Genomic DNA, 22,451 nt, shown 5'->3' with positions numbered 1-22,451 from the left:
CTCTCTCTCTCTCTCTCTCTCTCTGTGTTCTTGGGGATAGTGATGAACTGATTATAGAGTTTAAATAAGAGGAAAATTCAATACGGGTACCTAAACTATGTTGCCAAGGCCAAAATGATGCCTAAACTTTAAAAGGTATCAATATGACACATGAAGTCCTATTTTATTATCAACAAGAGGTCTCTGGTTAGTTTAAAGAATATTCCGTTAGAATATTCTGTTAGCAGCATTTTATGTTTCCCTTGTATGTTAAGATCTCAGTATAATTTGACGGAGCATGGTGGGCCTAAGAAAATGGATTTGTTTATCTAACATGTTGCAAGTATATAAATCTATTCTCTTACTCAAAGGTAAACAGTTAATTTTTCATCATCAATAGGAGAAAATATTGCTCCTAGACTCGATTTATTAGCAGAAGCTAAACTTTCTTATAAAGAATTGCAAGAAGAAAGAAGAAAATAGAGAAAACAAAAAGAAAAAAGAGAGAAGCTTCCTAGAAGTACAAAAAATTACTGGGATATTATTTTCAAGTTGCAAAGAAGGATATACGAGTCAAGAGAGGAAATTGAAGTCATTCAAGAAACTTTTGAACAAGATCAAAACCCTCTTGATATTTTGAGTATCGGTTAGATCCGCCACAGCTGGTATCAGAGCCTACTTGGCTCAAAAGCGGGTGACAAAAGGCTTATGTCACAAAGTTGGCTTCTCTTGACTAATAAGAGAGAATCCAAACTTAAAAATTATCAGTCTTTTTGAACTACAAAAGGAACTGACAAGTGGGAAGTGTGCTTTCATTCAAAACACATTCAAGAAAATCAGTATTCTATTGAATACGTTTGCAGAGTATTAAATACGTTCTACGACGAACATATTCATCTCCAAAGAGAAATTGGAGTAGAAGAGTTTGATCCAGTAAGACCAAGCTTAATCGAGTTCCTAGATCGTTTATCTAGAGATAAGACATCTGATAAAATTTCAGATCAACTCGAGAGATTTAATCTACGAATAAATCAACTTGAGGAAATAAATTCAAAAATTACTAGGCTTGAAGTCAAGCTAGATTACCTCAAAGAAAAACAATATCTAATAGATATTGAAAGAAAATTAGTCTGTACTGAGAATCTTGCAAACAACATTCATCAACAAGCAGTGGAACTAAGAAAAACTCAGGAAAACCTGAAAAAGCTTTTAGAAACTCTTATCTCCAGAATAGGATGAATCAAAGAATAGATCTAAAAGTAAGACAGGAAGATGTTAAAGCTATTAGCTTTCATCGTCCTACAGAAAAACTTGTTGAAAATGTGAAATTAATAATTCATCAGCAAAATTATAATATCGCTTATCTTCAAGAGATAGGTACTGACCTCGAAATTCAATTTCGAGAGTTACATAACAGAATCTTTAGTCTACAAAAGATTATAGAAAAGATGAAAGAATGAGAAAGTTATGAAAAAATAAATGAAGAATCACTAGCTCAAAATGTAGCTAGTAAAATCATCATAAATTCTCCACCCCTACCAACAGGAGAAAGTAGGCTGAGGTTTAGTGAACCAAAGCTACTCGAATGGAAATCAGAGAAATCATCAACCAGGAGAGATATGAAGATGCTGAGTAGAATTCTCAGTAAAACTCTTAGCCAGAGATGGTATTGACTGTTCTGTTCTATGTGTCTTACAAGACGATAGAATAACAGATTTCAAAAAAAGTTTGTTAGGAACGGTAGAAGCTTCTTTGTGCAACCAAGTTGCATATTTCAATGTTTTTCCAAATTTCACAACGCATCTCAGAGATGCTGCTCACTGTCTAAGATTAAGAATAAAGACAGATGGGATTTCTATGAAAAAAGGAATGACGGAACTTGTGATAGATTATCGAATCTATTATAAGTTGATGAGCTTAAATGTAACTCCTAATACCAGGTTTCTAAACAGCCCTGAGATTATTACATCTGTTCTCACCAACCCAAGAAATAATGCTCAACAAAAACATGTCACAAAATGGCATGAAGTAACATTCCCAAAAGAATGGAATCTGACCCCTCCGGTCAGACAGCTTGAGAGCTCCAATGCTTCAATTTATGAAGACATGGGAGGAAAAATTAGTTTACAATTCTATAGGCACTCTTTTGCAAACTATGAAGAAGCTAGTACCTCTGAAACTAAAACAGTTTATAATGAAGAATCTCTTGAAGAAGAAGATACTAAAAGACCTATGAGAATGTTCCAAGCAAGAGAATTAAGAGAATTATATGCACAAGCAGAGACTTGTGATTCCCCAAAAAAACTAGAGAAGATCATGAATGAAATTTCTCAAGTTCAACTCGGAAAGAAAAAGAGGAAGATTCTTCCTTATCAAGCAGCAAAAGATGAGCCTCTAGGTTCATCCTCTATAGATACAGGAGATGGGGAAAGACAAGTCCCTCCAGATGGTGGTCATACCATAATACAGAACATTACAAACAATCCGACTAAGATCATTCGGGAAAAAAGTATCAAGCTCCCAAAAAGGTAGGCTCCTACAAGAAGGAGTGGAGAACGAAGTTCTCAGAGATATATCCCTACAGAACCCAAATGGGGACAGTCAGTGTCCGAAAGAGGGGTTTATTTGGACTTAGACTAGGTACGAGATAAAAGAAAGACAATAGACAACTGGGTAGCTAGTTTAAAGTTAACTCAGGCTCTAGTGTTATCAAAGTTTGCCTATGAGGATGCTCATGCATACTATGAGTCAACCTTAACAGGAATCGTCCATAAGTGGTACCAGTCCTTCAAAAGAAGTTCTCAATGGACTGATTGGGCAAGCAAGTTAGCTCATACTAATAATCCTTTAAACTTTGCAGTTCCAATCTATGCGCAATTTTGTCAACATATCACTAGGCATAGTGAACAGTCTAAAGAACGAGCGAAAGCAAATATTCATAAATTGAGTATTTATAACATGAGATATTTTGAAGAATATACCAATGAGTTCCAGAACTACTTCTGCACTATTGGAGATATTGAGAATGACGATCTCATCAGAACTTATTACAGAAAGTTGCCAGAACCCTGGAATGATGCAGTGGCACAATCTTTGGAAGAGAATCCCCTTCAATACTTTACTGTAGGAGGAATAGCAGAAAGAGTTAGAGATTTCCTAAGAAAACAATGCACAGAAAACAGAAAATCCAAAACTGCCAAGAAGCAACTCAAAGGAGTTGAGAACATGTGTCCAAAACTACTGGATACCCCAACACAATGGGGATGTCATATTTCAAATGAAAGAAAATACAAGAGGAAGTTCTCTGGCACCAAGTATGGTAAAAAATTTGCTTCTAAAAAGAAGTACCAGTTCAAGAAGAAGCCTGAATATAAGAAAGAACAATCTTCTCAAACTTCTCCTAGAAAAAGATTTTTCAAAAGAAAAAAGAAGGCCAATTCGTCTTCTGGAGAAGTAAAGAAATGCAGATGTTGGCTTTGCAAGGCAGAGGGACATTATGCAAATGAGTGTCCTAAAAAGGACAAGAGATCTTCTAAAGTCTTAATTGCTGAATATGATGAAGCAATAGAATATGCTAATCTAAAAGGCTTTGAAGTCGCATATTCTGATGAAGAGAATGAATCAATATATTCTCTTGAGTACCCATCAGATAGTGAAACAGAAAGTGCTTCAGAAGGTTCTGAAGAAGATGAAGAAATAGGATATCGTCCTATATTTGTATTACAGATACAAAATTGGAAGGAGGAAGACTCCGATATTATCAATATCTTCCATCCCAATCCAGGAAAATTCAACTGTGATTATTGCAAATGCGATGATAATAATACAATTCCCATGTACTGTGAAAGTACAGGAGAAACTTATCATCGGGAATGCTTTATTGCAGAACTCAGAAGAAAAACCAAGGATAATGAAGCACATATCCTGGTAGAAGAGGAATATAATGTATTCTACAAGAAAGAGCAAGAAAAGAACCTCGAGGAGGATATAAAAACAATGAAGTTTGTAACTTCGTTAAGCCAGAACAAAGAAATCAAGGAATCTTTTGACTCTCTTAATTCCATAAGTACCAATCTGATACTTGGTCTGGCAGAAGAAAATCCTCTTGATTTAGTAACTACAGTAAGAAAGGTCAACCCTTTCACAGAATTACTTGATACTCCAAGAGAGCAAGTGCGAGTAATGCCAATCCAGACAAGCATATATAGTAATTATATAACTATATGACTGAAGTTTCCCACTTACAAGAAATATCATCTACATGCCTTTATAGATACGGGTTCAGGGTATAGTTTTCCTAAAAGATATGCAATCCCTGAAGAATGTTGAGAAAAATCTGCAAGAACAGTTACTGGAGTAGCAATGGAAGAAAATCAAATAGTCATGGATACTATGGCTCGAAATGTTAAGGTTTCCTTAGGAGGAGAAAACTTTACTATCAAGATCCTCTGGCAATGTGAAGGCCAGACAGCTGATTTGTTGATAGGAAATTACTTTCTTCTTCAACAAATAGTAATTCAAACTCAAAAAAAGATCAGGTTTGAGAAAAACATAAAGTTTTATTGGGAATCCCGATTAACAGATGCAGTACGCGTTACAAGTAAAGGATTTGTAGACCAATATCATAAGTCGCCAGCGAAGAGTGGTGAGTATAAGCCAATTCTAAAGCCTGTTCTGTTACTACAAGAACAGCTTAAAGGGCATAGTGAAATATTGGTAAAAGAAGCAACAAGTTCAGAAGACTCTGATTCAGAGAAAAATTCTGAATATCAAGTTTCTGACAATGAGAGTTCTGATGGAGAAGAAAAATACATCAGAGAACATAACTTAAAGGTATATGCTAAGAAGGTAGAGCAAAAGAAAATACCAACTCTCACAGAAATAGAAAATATGCTGAAACCAGTAATCAGTGAAGATCCTCAGCTGTACTAGGAAAGAGACCCAGTATATTGTCAGCTACGAATGCATGATGCAAATACTATTTGTCATGTTAAGGCCATCCCTCACTATAGGGAAGAAGATAGGAAAGAGATGGAAAGTCAGATCCAAGAACTTCTTGAAAAGAAGTTAATAAGGCCTTCAAACAGTCCTCATCATGCTCCAGCTTTTCTGGTAAGAAATCATGCTGAACAATTAAGAGGAAAAGCCAGAATGGTGATTGATTACTGAGATGTGAACAAAAAGACCGTTAAAGACGGTTATCAGATAGCTCAGGTGAGAGTTCTCATCAATAGGCTTAAGGGAGCAAAAATTTTCTCAAAGTTTGATTCAAAATCAGGCTTTTGGCAGGTTAAAATGCATCCTGATTCCATAGCTTTAACAGCTTTTGGAACTCCTCAAAGGCATTATAAATGGTTAGTTATGTCATTTGGTCTTAAGCAAACCCCGTCTATTTTCCAAAGGAAGATGGATAATATCTGCAAACCTTACTCAGACTTTTGCATAGTTTTACATAGATGACATTCTTGTCTTCTCCAAAACTATGAACGAGCATTTAAAACATCTTGAACATGTGTGTAAGCTTATTGTCCAGAAGAGAATTATCCTCGGACAGAAAAAGATTCATCTTATTAAAGGTGAAATTGATTTCCTTGGCATTCATGTTAAGGATGGAGAGATTTGTCTCCAAGATCATATTGTAAAAAAAATCAGCCAATTTCCAGACAATATCCCAGATGCAAAGTCTCTACAGAGATTTTTGGGAGTTGTTAATTTTGCGAGAGACTTTATTACTCAAGGTAGTGGTTTAACTGCACTCCTCTCTCCAAAAACAAGTTCTAAGAAAAAATGGTTTTTCACAACAGACGACAGTAATACTGTCAGAAAGATTAAGGAATTAACAGAAAACCTTCCTCCTTTACAGTTACCCGAAGAAGGAGATTTGATCATATTGCAAACCGATGCAAATGATTATTACTGGGCAGGAGTTGTTTTAGTTGTTGCTCCAGATACAAATCATGAAAAGATTTGTAAATTTTTATCAGAAAAGTTTAACGCAGCAGAGTTAAACTATTCCACTAGAGACAAGGAAGTCCTTGCCTTAATTAAAAGCATTAAGGGTGCTAAGGCATTCTTAGGAAATAAATTTGTAGTTAGAACTGATAACAAAAGAGTTAAAAATTTCAAAAATTACAAATTAACTGATGCTGCTGATAGAGGAAGAGTTCTGAGATGGCAAATGTTTTTATCCCAATATGAATATGATGTTGAAATGGTTGCAGGTGACAAGAATTATTTGCCTGACGCTCTTACAAGAGAAATGGCAATGTTTGAAAGAGAAGCTAGGTCGCAATCCCAGAAGCCGAAAACCAGAATCAGAGGAAAAGAAGCTCTGAGAGAGATTCAAAAGTGGTGATAAAACTAGGACCACTCCATGACGGACCAGGTTATCAGTATATTATTTCTTATGGAACTGCTGAGTCCAGTCAAGCTTCAAGAATCAAGCCTAAACCAGTCTCTGAAGAAGATGGTCGCTCCAGTCATTCTGGTGGAACTAATGAAGATAAACTCATAAATGAGTTTTCGCTGTGTCCGAAAGGATCAGCCTTAACTAACCAGTCTCAGGGGAAAAGACTGGCTAGCCCATCTCAAACGGCAGACGGTAAAGGCATATCAAGTCCGTTGATGGCTGCTTTGCCAAAAAGCAGAAGAGACCTTTTTAGGGCAAATAAGCTACCGATAGTCACGGGAAAAAAGGTCATCCATGATCAACCTCTGAAGATCTTTCAGAAACTAGTTTTCAGAACAGAGTGGTTGTTGGCTTTCAAGCAGAAGATTATTATTTATAATATTATGCATGCATTTTATGAAGAAAATGAAGCTCACTTGCTTCAAACACTTAAAGCGTTAATAGAAGAATTGTATGGATTCCATACAAAGGACAAAGGTATACAAGCAGAAAATCAAGTAGGAAATTCTAAGGTCGTTTATCTTGAAAATCCTGAAAGTGCTAAAATACCAATGCTAGCGTTAAAAGAATCTGAATGGTATAACTTTCACAACCTCTTAGGTGAGGGAAAAATGTTCTTCCAGGAACATTATCAATAGTCCCTGGCCCATATTATGGGAGATACATGGTAGATATTCAAGCAGAGCATCCCTAGAAGCACAAGCTATGGCTTATTGAAAATGGTTTTGTTCATAATTTGTGGACAAAAACCAATGAAGATCTTAAGGGTTTTCCAGAGATAATATCTGAGGCTGTCAAGAATATTAGACATGATGGATGTATCTTAAGATTAAAATTCGTTTCTACACCTCCAGAGTGGACAGTGTTAGATGGCCAGATGAATTATATCTCTCCATATCATCATGTCAGATTAATCCAAAGTCCGGTTCAAAAGCCAGTTATTGCCAGTGGCAATGGAAGACCAAATCAAAGCATTCCTTGGATGAAAGCCATGACCATAGCAATTATCAAGGACGTGGTTCTAAAAGACTATGATTCAAGTCTTTTGGCAAGTGAAGAAAAAATAATGGTCACTTGCTATAATCACCCTCCACCAGAGAACTGTGACTTTTTCACAGCTCTTATGAGGAAGGAAGTGGATTGCACTCTAGCGACCACTACGTGGTTAGAAAAGGTTGAGACTGATAAAAAGTATAAGATTTCTTATCCCTATGATTCAGACCTCGACAATGAAGATGAAGACATGGCACGTGATTGAGAATATAGTGGTCCCAACTCCTCAGTGGGATATTCTGAAGATCCAGAAACATATCATAACATAGTAAATATGTTGGAGAAATGAACGATTGCCAACGCATCAAGACAAACTACTTTTCTTTTGAGTCAAAAGTAAAGTAGCTGCCGACGCATGAAGACAGAGGACTTATTTTTTCAAAAGTAAAGTTATCAAGATAGGTTTCCTCCTGTCTCCCACTATGTATAGGTGTGATTTATTTTCAATTGGAGTCCGCTCCCTATACAAGGAGCCTTAGGCGTCTCTAGGAAGGCATCGAGAAGAAACTTGAGATAGAAGTCCGAAATTCTCTCAACCTTTCTCAAGAAGTAAGATAGCCAGAATACAGTTTTTATAGTATAGTGTGAATAATAGAGTGATTATTGTGTGGTGTGCTGTAATCATCTGGTATTGAGTGCTTATTTACAAGTAAGTTTTTATGCTGTAATTATAAGTATGAGTAGCTAAACAACATTTAGCTGTTTACCTAAGAGCGAGGCTCTGGGTTTTATATTTGTATTTATGTCTGAATAAATAAATCCTATTAGGTGCCCTATAATCCGTCCCAAAAATATTAAGTGTTAATTTTTGTTAAATTTTCGTGTATGCTTGTCTTATTCTGCTTCATAAATACTTTGCTTTTAAGATCTAGGTTTTTCCTTTCCAAGGCAACAGAGATTCCTCCATATTAGTAACCATTTAAACAGGAGGTGGTTAGGTGAAATATTCGCATGGTGAAGGCTAGTTCTTTGAAGGAAAAATTATAAGTTCATAAAAAGTTAAAAAAAAAAAAAAAACTTAAAAACAAAATAGTTAGTAAAAGATAACGGAGGTATCTCACTAATAGCAAATTAATAGAATATGTACTACATTGATCACTTTGAAAGTTCAGGTATCATTTTGACTTTGACACAAGAGTTGGGGGACCATTGATGAACTTTTCTCTTTAAATAAGGTAGGCAACTTTGTATTTTATTATTTTATTATATATATATATATATATTTTTGTTCCAAATGGTGCTTAAACGAGCTCAAACAAAAAACCAATAACTAAAGCAGGAAGCAGATCTCCTAGCTCTAACAGTATAACTCAAATCATCAAGCAAGGTTTGTGCAGCATGCATATGAGGTCTTCAAAGTTTATGAACCCAAATCATGAGAGATACTGCTCTTTACCGAAGTATCAGCACTCATATTAGATTCACGAAAAATATGACTGAGTTTAGCATTTTCCATACTAGATATGAGCTTGCAACAACCATCAAGGAGGGAGCCTTAGGATGGAGAGCTAGATTAGAACTTTGCATCAAATTGACCAAAATTGCAGAATATGATTAAGTTTGAGATCTATAACTTAACAACAAACCTCAAACCATAAAATAAGCCCCAGACTTTAGCATCCAGAACATCACCAACTCCTAGATTAATCTGAAAACCACCAATCCAAACACCACAGTGATCTCTAATTACCCCTCCCGCACCAATCTTTCCTGAATTAGAAGCACGAGTACCATCAATGTTAAGGTTATAAAACCCTATTGGGGGCATTTTCCAAGATAACATAGAGTAGCTATACATCGTGGCATCATTAGCTCTATTCTGAGTCTTTTTCCAATCAACAACATAATCTTATATTAGACTCTCAAAACAGGAAGATATGACAAAGCTATTATTAAATATATGTTTGTTTCTCCACTTCCAAATATACCAACAAAGAAAGATAAAGAGGTTGCACCACTTTATACCATCTCTAACAATAGAATGACAATGCAACTGAGCATTAATCCAACCAATCCAATCCAAAGAGAAAGAATTAGGGATAGTACCCGGTTTAGAAAAGGCTCTCCAAATATGAACAGATCTATGAACAAGTGTAAGAGAATTCCATTAGCAGAGTGACATATGGGACATGAGGCGTCATTGGAAAGTCTTTTGGTGACTCTTTGAACATTGGTTAGTAGTTTCTTATGAAGCATAGTCCAAAGAAAAGTTTTAAGCTTGGGAGGAATGTCAAGCTTCCAAATCAGCTTCCACTGAGATCCATTGGAGTTAGAGAAACCAAAGGATGAATTATAAGCAGACTTAACCGAAAAGCAACCATTCGCAGTAGCTCCTCAAATCAAAGTGTCACTCCCACAATTCTCAAAACCAGTAGACACATTGATAATTTGGTTAACAACATCAACTGTAACAACATAAGTTAACATAGTGATATCCTAACCATCATCATTCTAAAAATCACAAACAATAGCATTTCTATTAATAGTGGCAAAGGGATAGCAAAATTTATGAGCGCTTCAAGAAGTAACCAATGATCATACCAAAATTTAATAGAGGTACCATCGCCAACATGCCATTTAAGATTTTTTCTTATAAGCTCAGCTCCATGAACAATGTCTCTCTAAGTGCTAGAACAGTTTGAAGGAGGCAAATACTTATCATCAAAGATATTGCAATTCTTAAGGTACTTTTTAGAGAACATATTAGCCCATATGCCCTTGTCATTTTGAAACATTCTCCAGCTAATTTTGGCTCGCATGGCTTGGTTCATATCCGCAGTCTTTTTGATACTTAAACCCCCAAGCTATTTAGGTTGACAAATAGTATCCCAATTAACCAAATGAACCTTCTTCTTGTCATCCACATCTCCCTAGAGAAAATCTATGTTCAGCTTATCTAATCTGTCACAGAGACTCATAGGAAACTTTGCAGTTTGCATAGCAGAATTAGGGATAGCAGAAGTGACAGATTGAACCAAAGTGAGTCTACCTGCCATGCTTAAAACCTTGCTTTTCCAACTAGTCAATTTGCTTTGGACTTTATCAAAAATAGCATCATAAGTGTGTTTATTAATTCTAGAGTGAATGAGGGGCATACAAAGATACTTACCAAAGTCATTAGTAAGAGGAGATCCACACTTAGCACTGATGTTGGCAGCCATAGTCCTAGGAGTGTTAGGAGAGCAAAAGATTAAGGACTTCTCATAACTAATAGTTTGACCAGAGAGAGCATAGAAGTTATCTAGATAGGTCTTGAGAATATATGCTTAATGGTCAGTGGCTTCAGTAAATAACATAAGGTCATCAGCAAAAAATAAATGTGATATCTTGGGACTAGATTGGGAAGCTCTTATAGACTTCTAATGTCCATAGTTATTTTATATTTTATCTAGAATTAAATTCAGTTTACCCCATTGTGGTTTAGAGGTGAATTCATGTTAGTCCCTAAACTTCCAATTTCATCAGATTACCCCCCAAACTCTTGTTTTTTGGTAATTTAGCTTCTCAACCCCCAAAACGTCATCAAATTTCAACGTCCCAAATGGACGGAGCATGAGTAATAGGAGACGGCAGATAGAAAAACAAGAGCTTGGGGGTAATCTGATGAAATTAAAAGCTTAGGGACTAACATAAATTCACCTCTAAACCATAATGGGGTAAACTAAATTTAATTCTTTTATCTATGTGATTTAAAGAAGATAAAAAAAAAAAGACAGAAACTTGAAAAGAAAAAAAATTGTGTTCGTTTATGTGTCTTGTGTGTCTTATATGTTCTATGTAGGTGACGAAAAATCTGTTTGGTCATGGTCGCACTGTTGTAGTGGCATAACGAAACTAAATTTATCTTTTGGTGGGAAACATAGTGGTAGAGCTGTGCAATTTGTAATGGGAAGGAACTTACCTGACCGAGCTTAGTCAGATAGAGCTGACGAAAGCCAATAGAGAGGCGATACGTGTTATATTTTAGAAAATTACTTTTTAGCGCTACTAGTGGACATAGATGGAACTTGATGTTGTTAAACCGCCATGTTAAAGTTTGTCAAGGATAGGGCTTTGTGATTCTGAATTGATCTTCTATGTTGCTAACAAATCTTGAAGGTTGGGTCGGAGCTGGCTTGTTCGTCTGGGTTGAGTACCTAGATTGGGTGCTTGAAGAGCTGTTCGGTTTATGGCCGAGCATAGTTGAAACTTGAAGATGGCAAGTTAGCGCTTCCAGATTTCAGTTTGAATCAAAACTTCTCCCTTTGTTATTTGGTCGAAAGTTAAACTCTAGATTAATCGAGCTTGGTCGATGCCGGATTAAAGAAGATTACACGACTGTGTTCAAAGGTTTTGAAGAGAAATACCCAAGAGGATGTTTTTTAACAAATCAAAAGATTAAGGCTTTATCTATCTGGGTTTAACTCTTGCTTGCGCTCAAGCTATAGAATGAGATTTTTGAATGAGATTTTTCTTTCTTAGATGATCGCCGTGCTCTACGTTGCTTCACCAAGAGGTATTTCAAGTTAACATCAACATATCACCTCCTCGACAATATCCTCAAAGATTTTTTGAGCGTAAAAACTAATCCACGCTGAATAGTCATGTTAAAACGCATTCTTCGCCTGACCATAAAATAAAAAATATATTAAGATTTAAACTCTGATCAACATCAACAAGTTTCAGACTTAGGTATGAGAGTTCCCCCACCTAAGTTCTTACTTCTTACCAACTCGACCACGTGTGGACGTGTGGTAGTTAAAGTAACTATGATTTGACACTGCCGATCTCTTATATAAAAGTCAACCAATAAACGTGTAAGGCTGAATTAGCAACTAAAAAAGAGAGTACACTTTATTCTCACCGTACGCTTACGCCAATCCAAGATTTTGAATTTCCATTAATTAATTAAAGCCTGAGCGGGTCCCGCAGTGGCGCTACAACAACTAGTAGATCGGGTCCCCCAGGCGAGAGGAGTGTGATAGTAGGCTGCACCGTCGCTCGTGATTCGACCTCGTCGGAGAATTCATCGCAGCCATGATTTCCTCCGGCAAGATCAAGTCGGTCGATTTCTACAGGTCAGATCTCTCGCATTTCCTTCGCTCCATTTCTTTTACTGCGCTAAAGCTCTTTCTTTATATTCTGGAATTCTGAATCTGGCGAATTTGAAATTGCGGTGGTGAATGGAATTAAGTGATTGCTAGGAATAATCCTGATCAGAATCGATGATTTTATATAATAATCTGATTTTGAAATTGTTATTTAATTTTCACGGCGAGTGTTGGAATCATGAATACTTTTCCTTAGTGTGAATCGAATCGGAGTTGGTTTTTGATTGCAAACCTAAGAATGGAACACCAGAGAGTCGTATGGTGAAGTATGCAAAGTTGAATTTCGTCAATGACATTTGAGGTTAGGGTTAATTTGAATACTGTGCCTAAGAATAAGGAGCATTACTACTTTTTGTACAGCATTCATAGTCGATGCAATGACTATCTTTTATGTTTTTATTGGATTGAACTATAGAAGTCAGAGACTGTGGAAATAGAACCGGAAATGCTAGGCAAATGAAAATAAATAGGAGTATGAAATAAGTATCCAAATCCAAACTGAAAAGGTTGGAGAAAGCGATCCGCAATAAGAGCAATTCAAGTTTTATGGGCAAGGATTTGGGCAGGTTTTCCTAATGCCTCATGAGAAGTTAAAATTATGAACAGAAAGGGGAAGTAATCAGTAGATGTAGAAATAAACCTGGGATACATTTTTAGTTTCTCAATGTTTGATTTACACCTAATACCGTAAAAAATATATGTTTATGCTACTGCTTGTCCTATGTACAGGAAAATTCCAAGAGATTTGACGGAAGCATCATTATCAGGTGCAGGATTATCTATAGTAGCAGCTCTTGCCATGATGTTTCTATTTGGAATGGTAAGTTGCTCATGTCTCTTTAATGGTTACTTTAGCTTCATAGTACTGAAGTTCAGCAGAATGGGCCTCTTGTGGCCCTTTTCTTTAGCTCACGTTCTGTATATAAATCTTTCAATTGATTTTCTTTGCTTTTATCTTTTGACAGTTTTTTTTTCTTTCCCTGTTTCAAATTTTTTATACTCCTGTAGTTGACTTGCATTAGTAAATTTATGTATACTAACCCTTGTTTTAATGGGTTTCTGTCTAAACCTTCTTTTTTAGAGTAATTGTAATTACATTTCTTTTATTTCCTGAAGTCTGATAGAATCTAGAATGCTCACTTTGCAGGAACTGAATAACTATATGACCTTCAGCACCTCTACATCTGTTATTGTTGACCAGAGTACTGATGGGGACTTCTTACGCATTGAGTTTAATATCAGGTATAGCTTGCATTATTTTTTTATATGTTTGTAAAGTTCTTATGTCTTCTTTGAGGTATAATATGTGCATATAAGGATTTATAATTCGTGTTGATTGGTTGTAGCTCTCAAAACTCTCGAATATTGCTGAAAATTAAGCCCTTGAGGTTTAATTTGTCCTTGATGTAGTACACTGACACTATAATTTCATATATATGCTTAATATTGTGTGCTGAACGTAATGGATTCTAGTTTTGATGTGATACTACCAAAGCCATATTTCATGAGTGCTGGTATTATTCAGTAAAATCACATGTCATCATTGAAAGTGGTACAGAATAGTAAATTATGGACAAACTGTTGCAGGAACCAAGATCAAAGTATAGTAAGTAACTAAATAAGCATAACCAGATACCAAACATCCCAAGTTAGGAGGCTTTCTACCTTTTTCTTTAATAAGTCGCAATCTTAAACATGTGCAGTTGGAGTCTTACTTTCAGTGTCCTTGAGTTTCTCTTTGTCAAAATTAGGACAGAGTTAGATGTCATAAACTTTGTCTTCGAGCATATGTGTTCGTGGATCTTTTTCTTTCAAGAATTAATGTACCAATAGAAGGGGTACTTTGTAAAGCTCTGAAAGAATATCATCAGTGAAAGCTCTTATACTTTCTATCATGTGTGAAGAATGGGTGTAATTGGTGTCATTCGTAGGCTTCTTTAGTGTGAAGCTGAAGGCGACATCTTATTTTTCAATGCACTTTTTCTGCAATGCCAAAGGCTGGACTGAGTCTGGACCTCTCTTTTATTCCTTTACGCTCTTGTCCTACAACATGAGCGATAAATGGGTTCTCTGTTTTGATTGCTCTCAAATGATTTCTTTAATTCACTACTGGGAACTCAAGATTGCAATATATATCTTGCCTGAAAGTAGAGATTAGATTACACAAGCATTAAGATATAATGGTTCACTATTAACCGCGGAATACTTTGCCACTTCACTTTTCTGATGCATGTTACTCGAAGCACTGTGCCTGTCCCCTTTCGATAATTGTTTAAGCAGTTTCAACTTACATATGCTTCTCTATTTCCAACATCCCTTCACTCTTGTATCTTGTCTGCTTCACTAATTTAGCTCAATTCTCATGCAGTTTTCCTGCACTGTCATGTGAATTTGCATCCCTTGACGTCAGTGATGTGTTGGGAACAGTAAGTTTTTCTCTCGTATTCTTCCATTATGTTACCTTTTCTAATGTTTTTAATACATTCTGAAAACTTTTGCCCCGTAGTGCTGGTAATCTTTGTTAGTCATCTTTATACTCTCGTAGTAATCATAAGGCCTGAATTTTCGTCATCTTATTTTCAGAACAGATTGAATATAACAAAAACCATTCGCAAGTTCTCTATAGGTCCAGATCTGAGACCCACCGGCTCTGAGTTTCAGTCTGGTCCTGCTTTACATAACATTAAGCATGGGGATGAAGGTGATGAGTATTCTGGTGATGGTTCTATTTCACTAACAGCTCATAATTTTGAAAAATTTTCTCACCAGTAAGTTGACCAGCTTCTGCTTTCAAACCTTTGACATGTGCCTCTGATGTTGAATATATCACTCGTTACCTTGCAAAATGATGTGTTACTTAATTTCTTTTCTGAAAAATTCTTTTTGCAGCCATCCTATTCTGGTTGTCAATTTTTATGCTCCCTGGTGCTACTGGAGCAATCGCCTGGTAAATTGCTTAGCTTCTTATATCCCTCATTTCTCATATTATGAAACTTTTGAGTTAAACCATCACGTGTTGATTAGTGTGGCAACAAACTTTGGCGGATAATCACCATTTCTCATGGTTTTGGTCACCAGTTTGTATAGGCAATTTTAGAATGCAACTTTTTTAACATCGGCAGGAAATTTCAGTCTGCCAAGGGTCAGATTCACATATAATGGAATCCTGTAGTTTTAGTTCAGGATTTTTGGATGTAATTTAATTGTTATTACAATCTCCCCCTTCCCCTCTTTACTAGGCTGATTTTGTGATCATTTAATACAACTGATAGTGTGCTTTTGGGCATATCCCCACCTTGTGACTAGTTCCAATCCATGTGTTATTGTAAGGTGTCCTTCTATTGTTTTGTAAAACTGTTCTATATTTAGGATATAGAGTGTTGACGTAATTGTTCAGTTGATGTAATCATCTCATACCTCGTCCTTGTTTCTGGCATACTTTGCTTGAGTTTGTTCTTGTTTAATGTTATCACCTTTGTTTCAGAAACCTTCATGGGAGAAGGCTGCCAAAATAATGCGAGAAAGGTACTATGCTCTGCAAATTTCTTCCCAGTAATATGAAATTTTGAAATGCAGCACTGTCATATTCCGTCATGGTTCATGATATCCAGAGTTTAATGTCAACTCTCTCTCTCTCTCTCTCTCTCTCTCTCTCTTCCCTGGTCGGCAGATATGATCCAGAAATAGATGGGCGTATTCTTTTGGCAAAGGTGGATTGCACTCAAGAAGCTGACTTGTGTAGGAGGTATATTTTATACTAGTCATTCCTACCTTTTCCACTTGGATTCCCTTTTTCTTATTAAAGCCTGATAAGGTTGTTCTAGTTTTCATCAAGAGAAAGTACAATTGCTATTTCTCATTGTAAAAAGAAATCTAATAGTTGATTGTAGTACATTGAGGACCACATGATTTATTCTCTATCCTATGCATTTTAATATGTAGAAATTGGCTAAAATAAAGCTGTGGGTAGCAATTTGACTAATTTTGATAACATAGGGTAGCAAATTCACTGAAATAAAACTTAGGGTAGCAAATTGACACAAAGGTGAAACCTAGGGTAGCAAATTTGCAATTATTGCATTATTTTATATACGCTACAATTAAGTGATGCTAGTTTTAAACATCATGGAGAAGAACCACCATTTAATTATCCAGCTACCCTTGATGCAATCACAAGTAGCAAACCTGAGAAAACTTTAGTTTATCTTCTTGTGGCTCAAGTTTGCTTGATCTAGTACCCATCTACCTTTTTCTGATATTAAACTGCATCTCCTTATTGTTCAGGAATCATATTCAAGGATATCCATCAATTCGTATTTTCCGAAGAGGAAGTGATCTAAGGTAATTACTTCATATTCTTGCAACCTCTTGTCTTCTCTTTTAACTGATGTTTGAGTATGTATTCAATTTAGAGTTGTTCTGTTATCCGCCTATGTTCTTGGAATCCTGTAACTTGGTGTAAATGGAAGAAAAAGCCCATTGAATGACTAAAAAAATTACCCTATGCTAATTTAGCCGCAACTCATCTATGATGTTAATTTTATCTTTTTTGTTTTTTGAATCTTTATTTTTTTTATTACTTAGTTTTTTTTTTTTTTTTTTCAGTTCGATCTGTACGTAACTAGTGTCTGCATTTATGTGAGCTGATAAGAGAGTGCCTGAGATTTATATTCCTTCTCTGTGGTCTTAGGTTTCATTTGGATAGGTGGATTTAACATGAATGGAAGATTTGAATTTGACTCGGATTAAACTATTTGCATCAAATTCTAAAAGATGAGATAAAGATGGATTTTGATAGTTCCATCGTCATGAATAGAAATCAAAGTTCAGCAATGCACTGAAATTTAAGAATAACACACTTTTTCATGAATATAGGAATCCACCATATCTAAGATAGTACGTATTTAATTCATATGAGATTTGTTTTGCCATAAAAAACTTAGTATTTTTAAAAGTTTACTAAACTCTGTATAAGAAAGATCCCAAATCCTTAATTTCAAATACACATCCAAATCCAGCGTTGGAGACAAGTAGGTTTTATTTAAGATTTCTGGTGCTTTAGAAGCGAAGTCGTGGGCAGACACCCTCTCCCCTTCTCCTCCCTTCTCTTCCTCTCTCTCCCCATGAACAAGGGTTTGTCCATTCTAAAATGAAAACTTTTGCTCAATGAAGGTTCATCATTTCAAGTGACTTTCTTTGTATGAACTCAGCCTATTTATACTACATTTGTGTTGCCAAATTCAGAACTTCAGATATCACATTATCTTTAACCCTACTTGACCACGACTCTGTATTACATGTTAATCTTGTTTTGTCGAGCTCAGTATCTGGTATTCTCTATCACAGGGAGGACCATGGTCACCATGAGCATGAATCTTATTATGGAGATCGAGATACAGATAACTTGGTGAAGGTATAAGACTTCATGAGTTTCTGTTAGCCTTACTGTAACCCATGTTTAACTCTGACTTTAAACTAGTAATACTTCCGGGCCAATTAAAATTGCAAATGGATTGATCTGAAGTCTTCATTCTTGCAGACAATGGAAGCTTTGGTTGCACCTATCCCCTTGGATTCTGAACAACTGGCGTTAGGTGGTAGCAATGAGACTGGTAATGCAAAAAGACCAGCACCATTGACAGGAGGATGTAGAATCGAAGGACATGTGCGTGTAAAGAAGGTAACCTTCCAAGATACGTTAAATTTAATAGAACATTGGATATGTATGCTCTTAATCATATGAAAATTTTATTTCATAGAAGCTTTCTCTTTTTTCCCCTGATTCTTGAAGCTTGCCTGAAGGTGCTTCACATGGTTGAAGTTTCTATGAATAAAGAAAACTCACCAGGCCAGTCTCATCAACGTTGTTTTGTACCTTTGGTAGTCATTCCTTGTGGTGCCTCACGTGCTTGGAATTTCTAGTGAATAAAGAGATACTAAGGCCAGTTTTGTGCTGCAAGTTCAGCGCACTTACAAGTGCCCCCTGCACTGAAGACCACATGTGCAATCATGACATCCCCACATGACCTCGGGTTCTTCATGGCCATTTGACATCTAAGCTGTAGTTTTTTGTTCTTATTAATTAGTACCTCCTTAGGCTTCTAAAAGAGGAAAAAGAAAAAGTACCTCCCTCATTGTTTTACGTCCTTACTCTATCGCTTCTAGTCATCATTTGACCTGTAAATTGAGCTTTGAATGCAAGTCTTAGCTGTTGTTATTATATATTCTTTTATCTTTTGGGCCAAGATTTCGTTGTCATTCTTCAGTTCAATCAGTTGGAATTACTTACGAGTTTTGCTGGACTGTGCAGGTTCCAGGAAACCTTATCATTTCAGCTCATTCAGGGACTCATTCCTTTGATGCCTCTCAAATGAATATGTCTCACTACATATCACATCTTTCATTCGGTAGAACGATTGCTCCCAAGGTGATGAGTGACGTGAAGCGATTGATACCTTATCTTGGTCGAAGTCATGAAAGGTTAAATGGTCGATCTTTTATAAATCACCGTGATATTGGAGCTAATGTCACAGTAAGTTCTTTATGAAACTTGATTCTACCTATTAAGCATTAAGTTTGCTTCCCTAATATGCTTGTGTTCTTTTCCATAAGCATGTCACTGAGTACTGCATGAAACCAGCTATATATAGTGTGCATGAAACCAGCTTAGCATGTCACTCAGTACTAAGTTCTTTCTTTTAATTGTACATGATGGCGGTACCCATGATATCCCATTCTGGAATTTCTCCCTGGTCAAAGCCTTTCTCATTGATCCCATTTCTGTCTCCGTCCATGGTTTAAAACTTTGAATACATGGTTACTCTTTTTGAATGATTGTATTTTATAATGTTGGCATATAGATCCACCTGCAGATGTAAACAGTAACTTGGTCTGTATTGATAATTGATTAACCTCCCTAGAGACGCTTTCATAGCCAACACATTTTTGATGGAGTTAGATTTCTATAATCTAAAACAGTACTGATTTTTATAGTAATTTTCATCTGCCACAAAGTCCCCGAACAACCCGTGTATTGGTTTTCAAGCAAATAGAGTATTACTGATGTTTCTTTGGCTTGTGAAGGAGTCGTAATGTTTAGAGTATTACCCGTTTATAAATACATCTTCTGGTTTGTATTTGCAGATAGAGCATTATCTTCAAATTGTTAAAACAGAAGTCATAACAGGGAGATCTAATAAATTGATTGAGGAATATGAGTACACTGCCCACAGTAGTTTGATACAGAGTCTGAACATCCCTGTTGCAAAATTCCATTTTGAGCTCTCCCCCATGCAGGTTTGACTACAAACAGTTAAGTTTATGTGCACAAGATGCTACTCTTTTTGCTTCTCATCTAATTATTTTCACTTCCCATATCCAGGTTTTAGTAACAGAAAATGAGAAATCCTTTTCGCATTTCATCACAAATGTGTGCGCTATCATTGGAGGCATTTTCACGGTTGGTATCTTGTATTTGCGGCTCTTTAATTCTCTACATAATGCCTACTAATTTATTCTTGCCTTTGAATTCCAGGTAGCAGGAATATTGGATTCAATTCTTCACAACACCCTTAGGCTGGTGAAAAAGGTTGAACTAGGCAAAAACTTCTGATAGATAGGTGAAATTTCTTAAGTGTAAAATGAATTCTTTATTTGCCACACCTAATTAGTGAAGGGATATGTACTTTTGACAAATATTTCGAAACAGATACAAAGCAAGAGAAGTACCACATTTTGCAGCTGAGAGGTTTCAAATACGAATGTCATATAGATTTACATGCCTCTTAAACCATGGAATATATATTTAAGTTTCTATATTTTATCATAAGAACTTGGTTAAGGAAACTTTTGATTATCAGTGAAATGCATGCTTGGTCAATTATTTGTTAGTGAACCAACTCAACCAAGTGACTCATTATATTGTGAGACTATCATATAAATTCAATGATTTAGCTTCTTCAGTGGTTGAAATGGACAGTTTTTTTTTTTTTTTTTTTTGAGGAAAATAATTGAAATTGACAGTGTGAGAACATATCATTATGCAATTACTTGTACAAAAACTTACCAATACAAAGAAATATGCCTTCTCATTTATTTGCAAGTGAAATTTTATCTTGAGTTATGAAGCAGGATTTGCAGGCGCCATACTAGTTCACATCAGAAACATGCATACAAAAGTAATAGAATCTTGCATCCACACTTTACAAACCAATTTATTTCCTTGTGTAGTTACATTATTGTTCTCTATGCTGGGTTCTCACAAGCATACGAAAGCATATTTTACAGTCTTCTTGTTTCTCAGCAACAAACGAATACATATGAAACACCAATCCAAAGCCAGTTAAATATAAACTGAGCTCAAGGAAATTAAAATAACAAAAACAGAGAAAAAGGGAACTGTCCAAAGGGCTCAAACAAGCAATGAGGTGAGTTAGAACAATAAAACTGATGAATATGCAGCAACTGCTCCAATGGATCCAACAAAACTGATGAAGATTGAAGAAGCACTGCTAGGAGGTGGAGGAGGGATTTGATCACTTTCGGGAGCTGGAGTCGGGTTACTCTGGACAGTCCCTGGTGAAGGAGGTGGAGACGCTTCGCCAGAAGGTGCAGGAGATGGAGGGGTTCCAGTGCTGTTTTGGTTTCTATCTGCCAGGACAATCACAACCAGCTTCTCATTTTTGACACAGTTATCTTTGTTCCCACTGATGAAGTAGAATGGCCCAGATTGGTTAAACTTGAAGGTAGAGTGGCCATCGCTGAATTTCTCAGCTGTTGCATCGGTGTTGCAATTTGTGTAGTCGTCCTGGCTGACTCGAAGCACTGAGTCTTGGCCAGGAGAATAGTTGAACACTGCATTTAACGATGAGAACAAATCAAATGCCGAATTTACTTACCATGATGTTGTGGTGGTACTCTAATCATCTATAGTAAGAGTGTACCTCTTTTATTCTAAATTCAATACCATTACATTTTTAATGGTATTTAGTTGTTCAATATTTAATCGGTGAGCCGTGGTCTGGTTGTTAATAACAATGTCTTAAAACAAACGTTATACTATCACAATGCACAATCGCCTTCGGACAATTAGAATAAACAAATTTGATGTTCGTAGGACTAACATTTATACTTGACTTGAGATGGGAATCATGGGATCATGGAGCCCTAATCAGAGCTATAAAAGTTGGGGGCATGAGGAGTTAATTTGCTTCACTTGACTCTATTATGTTTACTAGGAATGGAAAAGCAACAACTTACCTATGGAGTCACCAATTTGAAATCTGTTGTTCGCTGCCCATTGATCAAAGTGAGTTGATGCATCAGGAACAGTCCAACCTATTGTAAATTCAGTTGCACCACTCTTCTGCAGCAACAGCAATAGACAAAGAAGCCCCAACATCGGAAACGCAATGCTTTTGGCCATTGAAGAAAATGAACAAATGGGTATTAATTAAAACTGGAATGCTTGTATTTTTTGATCCTCCGGAACTGCGGAAACCTGATGAGGATGAAGCAAATTTGGGGTGACATGAATGGTGTTTCGACTAGGGCTTTTGTAGGCAAAGTTGCATGGGAACTTTACAAACTGCGTCAGTGAAGCTTTTGCAACTTTTCCTTATTCTTTCTTGGCTTCGTTCCAGTGCAAAGCATATGTGCACTTTTAAAAATGATAATAGCGAAGCTCGATCAGGTTGTTCTAGCTTGGGCACTTTTTGGAACTTTTATGTAACTTGTTCCGTGGGTTTATACTTTGCCTTGAGTAGTATTGTTAAGAATATTCATGGCTTCTGCTCAGGGTTTAACTGCTAATCACATAATGAAATATCAGTCATGCATTCAAGAAGCCAATGAAGAAGCAAATCTGATTAATTTGGTAGCTAGCTTGTATTATTCCGTGGTGGTTGATCTCTCTCTCTCTC

General features: G+C 36.2%; 2 protein-coding genes across 2 annotated transcripts; one reads left to right on the top strand and one right to left on the bottom strand.

Moving 5' to 3' along the window:
• Positions 1 to 12,346: 12,346 nt before the first annotated feature.
• On the top strand, positions 12,347 to 20,499 carry LOC101299843 (protein disulfide-isomerase 5-3-like). Its single transcript, XM_004294304.1, has 15 exons — positions 12,347 to 12,498; positions 13,261 to 13,351; positions 13,679 to 13,773; positions 14,900 to 14,957; positions 15,115 to 15,299; positions 15,421 to 15,478; positions 16,016 to 16,056; positions 16,202 to 16,276; positions 16,816 to 16,872; positions 17,878 to 17,944; positions 18,071 to 18,211; positions 18,842 to 19,063; positions 19,675 to 19,827; positions 19,913 to 19,990; positions 20,066 to 20,499. Exons 1-15 carry the CDS (start codon positions 12,458 to 12,460, stop codon positions 20,141 to 20,143), a joined length of 1,440 nt encoding a protein of 479 aa, XP_004294352.1. The 5' UTR covers positions 12,347 to 12,457; the 3' UTR covers positions 20,144 to 20,499.
• Positions 20,500 to 20,633: 134 nt separating this feature from the next.
• LOC101299560 (early nodulin-like protein 2-like) lies at positions 20,634 to 22,060 on the bottom strand. The gene is made up of 2 exons (XM_004294303.1): positions 21,790 to 22,060; positions 20,634 to 21,384 (listed from the first exon to the last, which is right to left on the bottom strand). Exons 1-2 carry the CDS (start codon positions 21,953 to 21,955, stop codon positions 20,963 to 20,965), a joined length of 588 nt encoding a protein of 195 aa, XP_004294351.1. The 5' UTR covers positions 21,956 to 22,060; the 3' UTR covers positions 20,634 to 20,962.
• Between the last annotated feature and the right edge of the window lie 391 nt (positions 22,061 to 22,451).

The sequence above is a fragment of the Fragaria vesca genome, linkage group LG3, assembly GCF_000184155.1.
Source record: "Fragaria vesca subsp. vesca linkage group LG3, FraVesHawaii_1.0, whole genome shotgun sequence".
NCBI classification, from domain to species: domain Eukaryota; kingdom Viridiplantae; phylum Streptophyta; class Magnoliopsida; order Rosales; family Rosaceae; genus Fragaria; species Fragaria vesca.
Note: the sequence above shows the minus strand (reverse complement) of the source record. Positions and strands in the feature narration are given on the sequence as shown.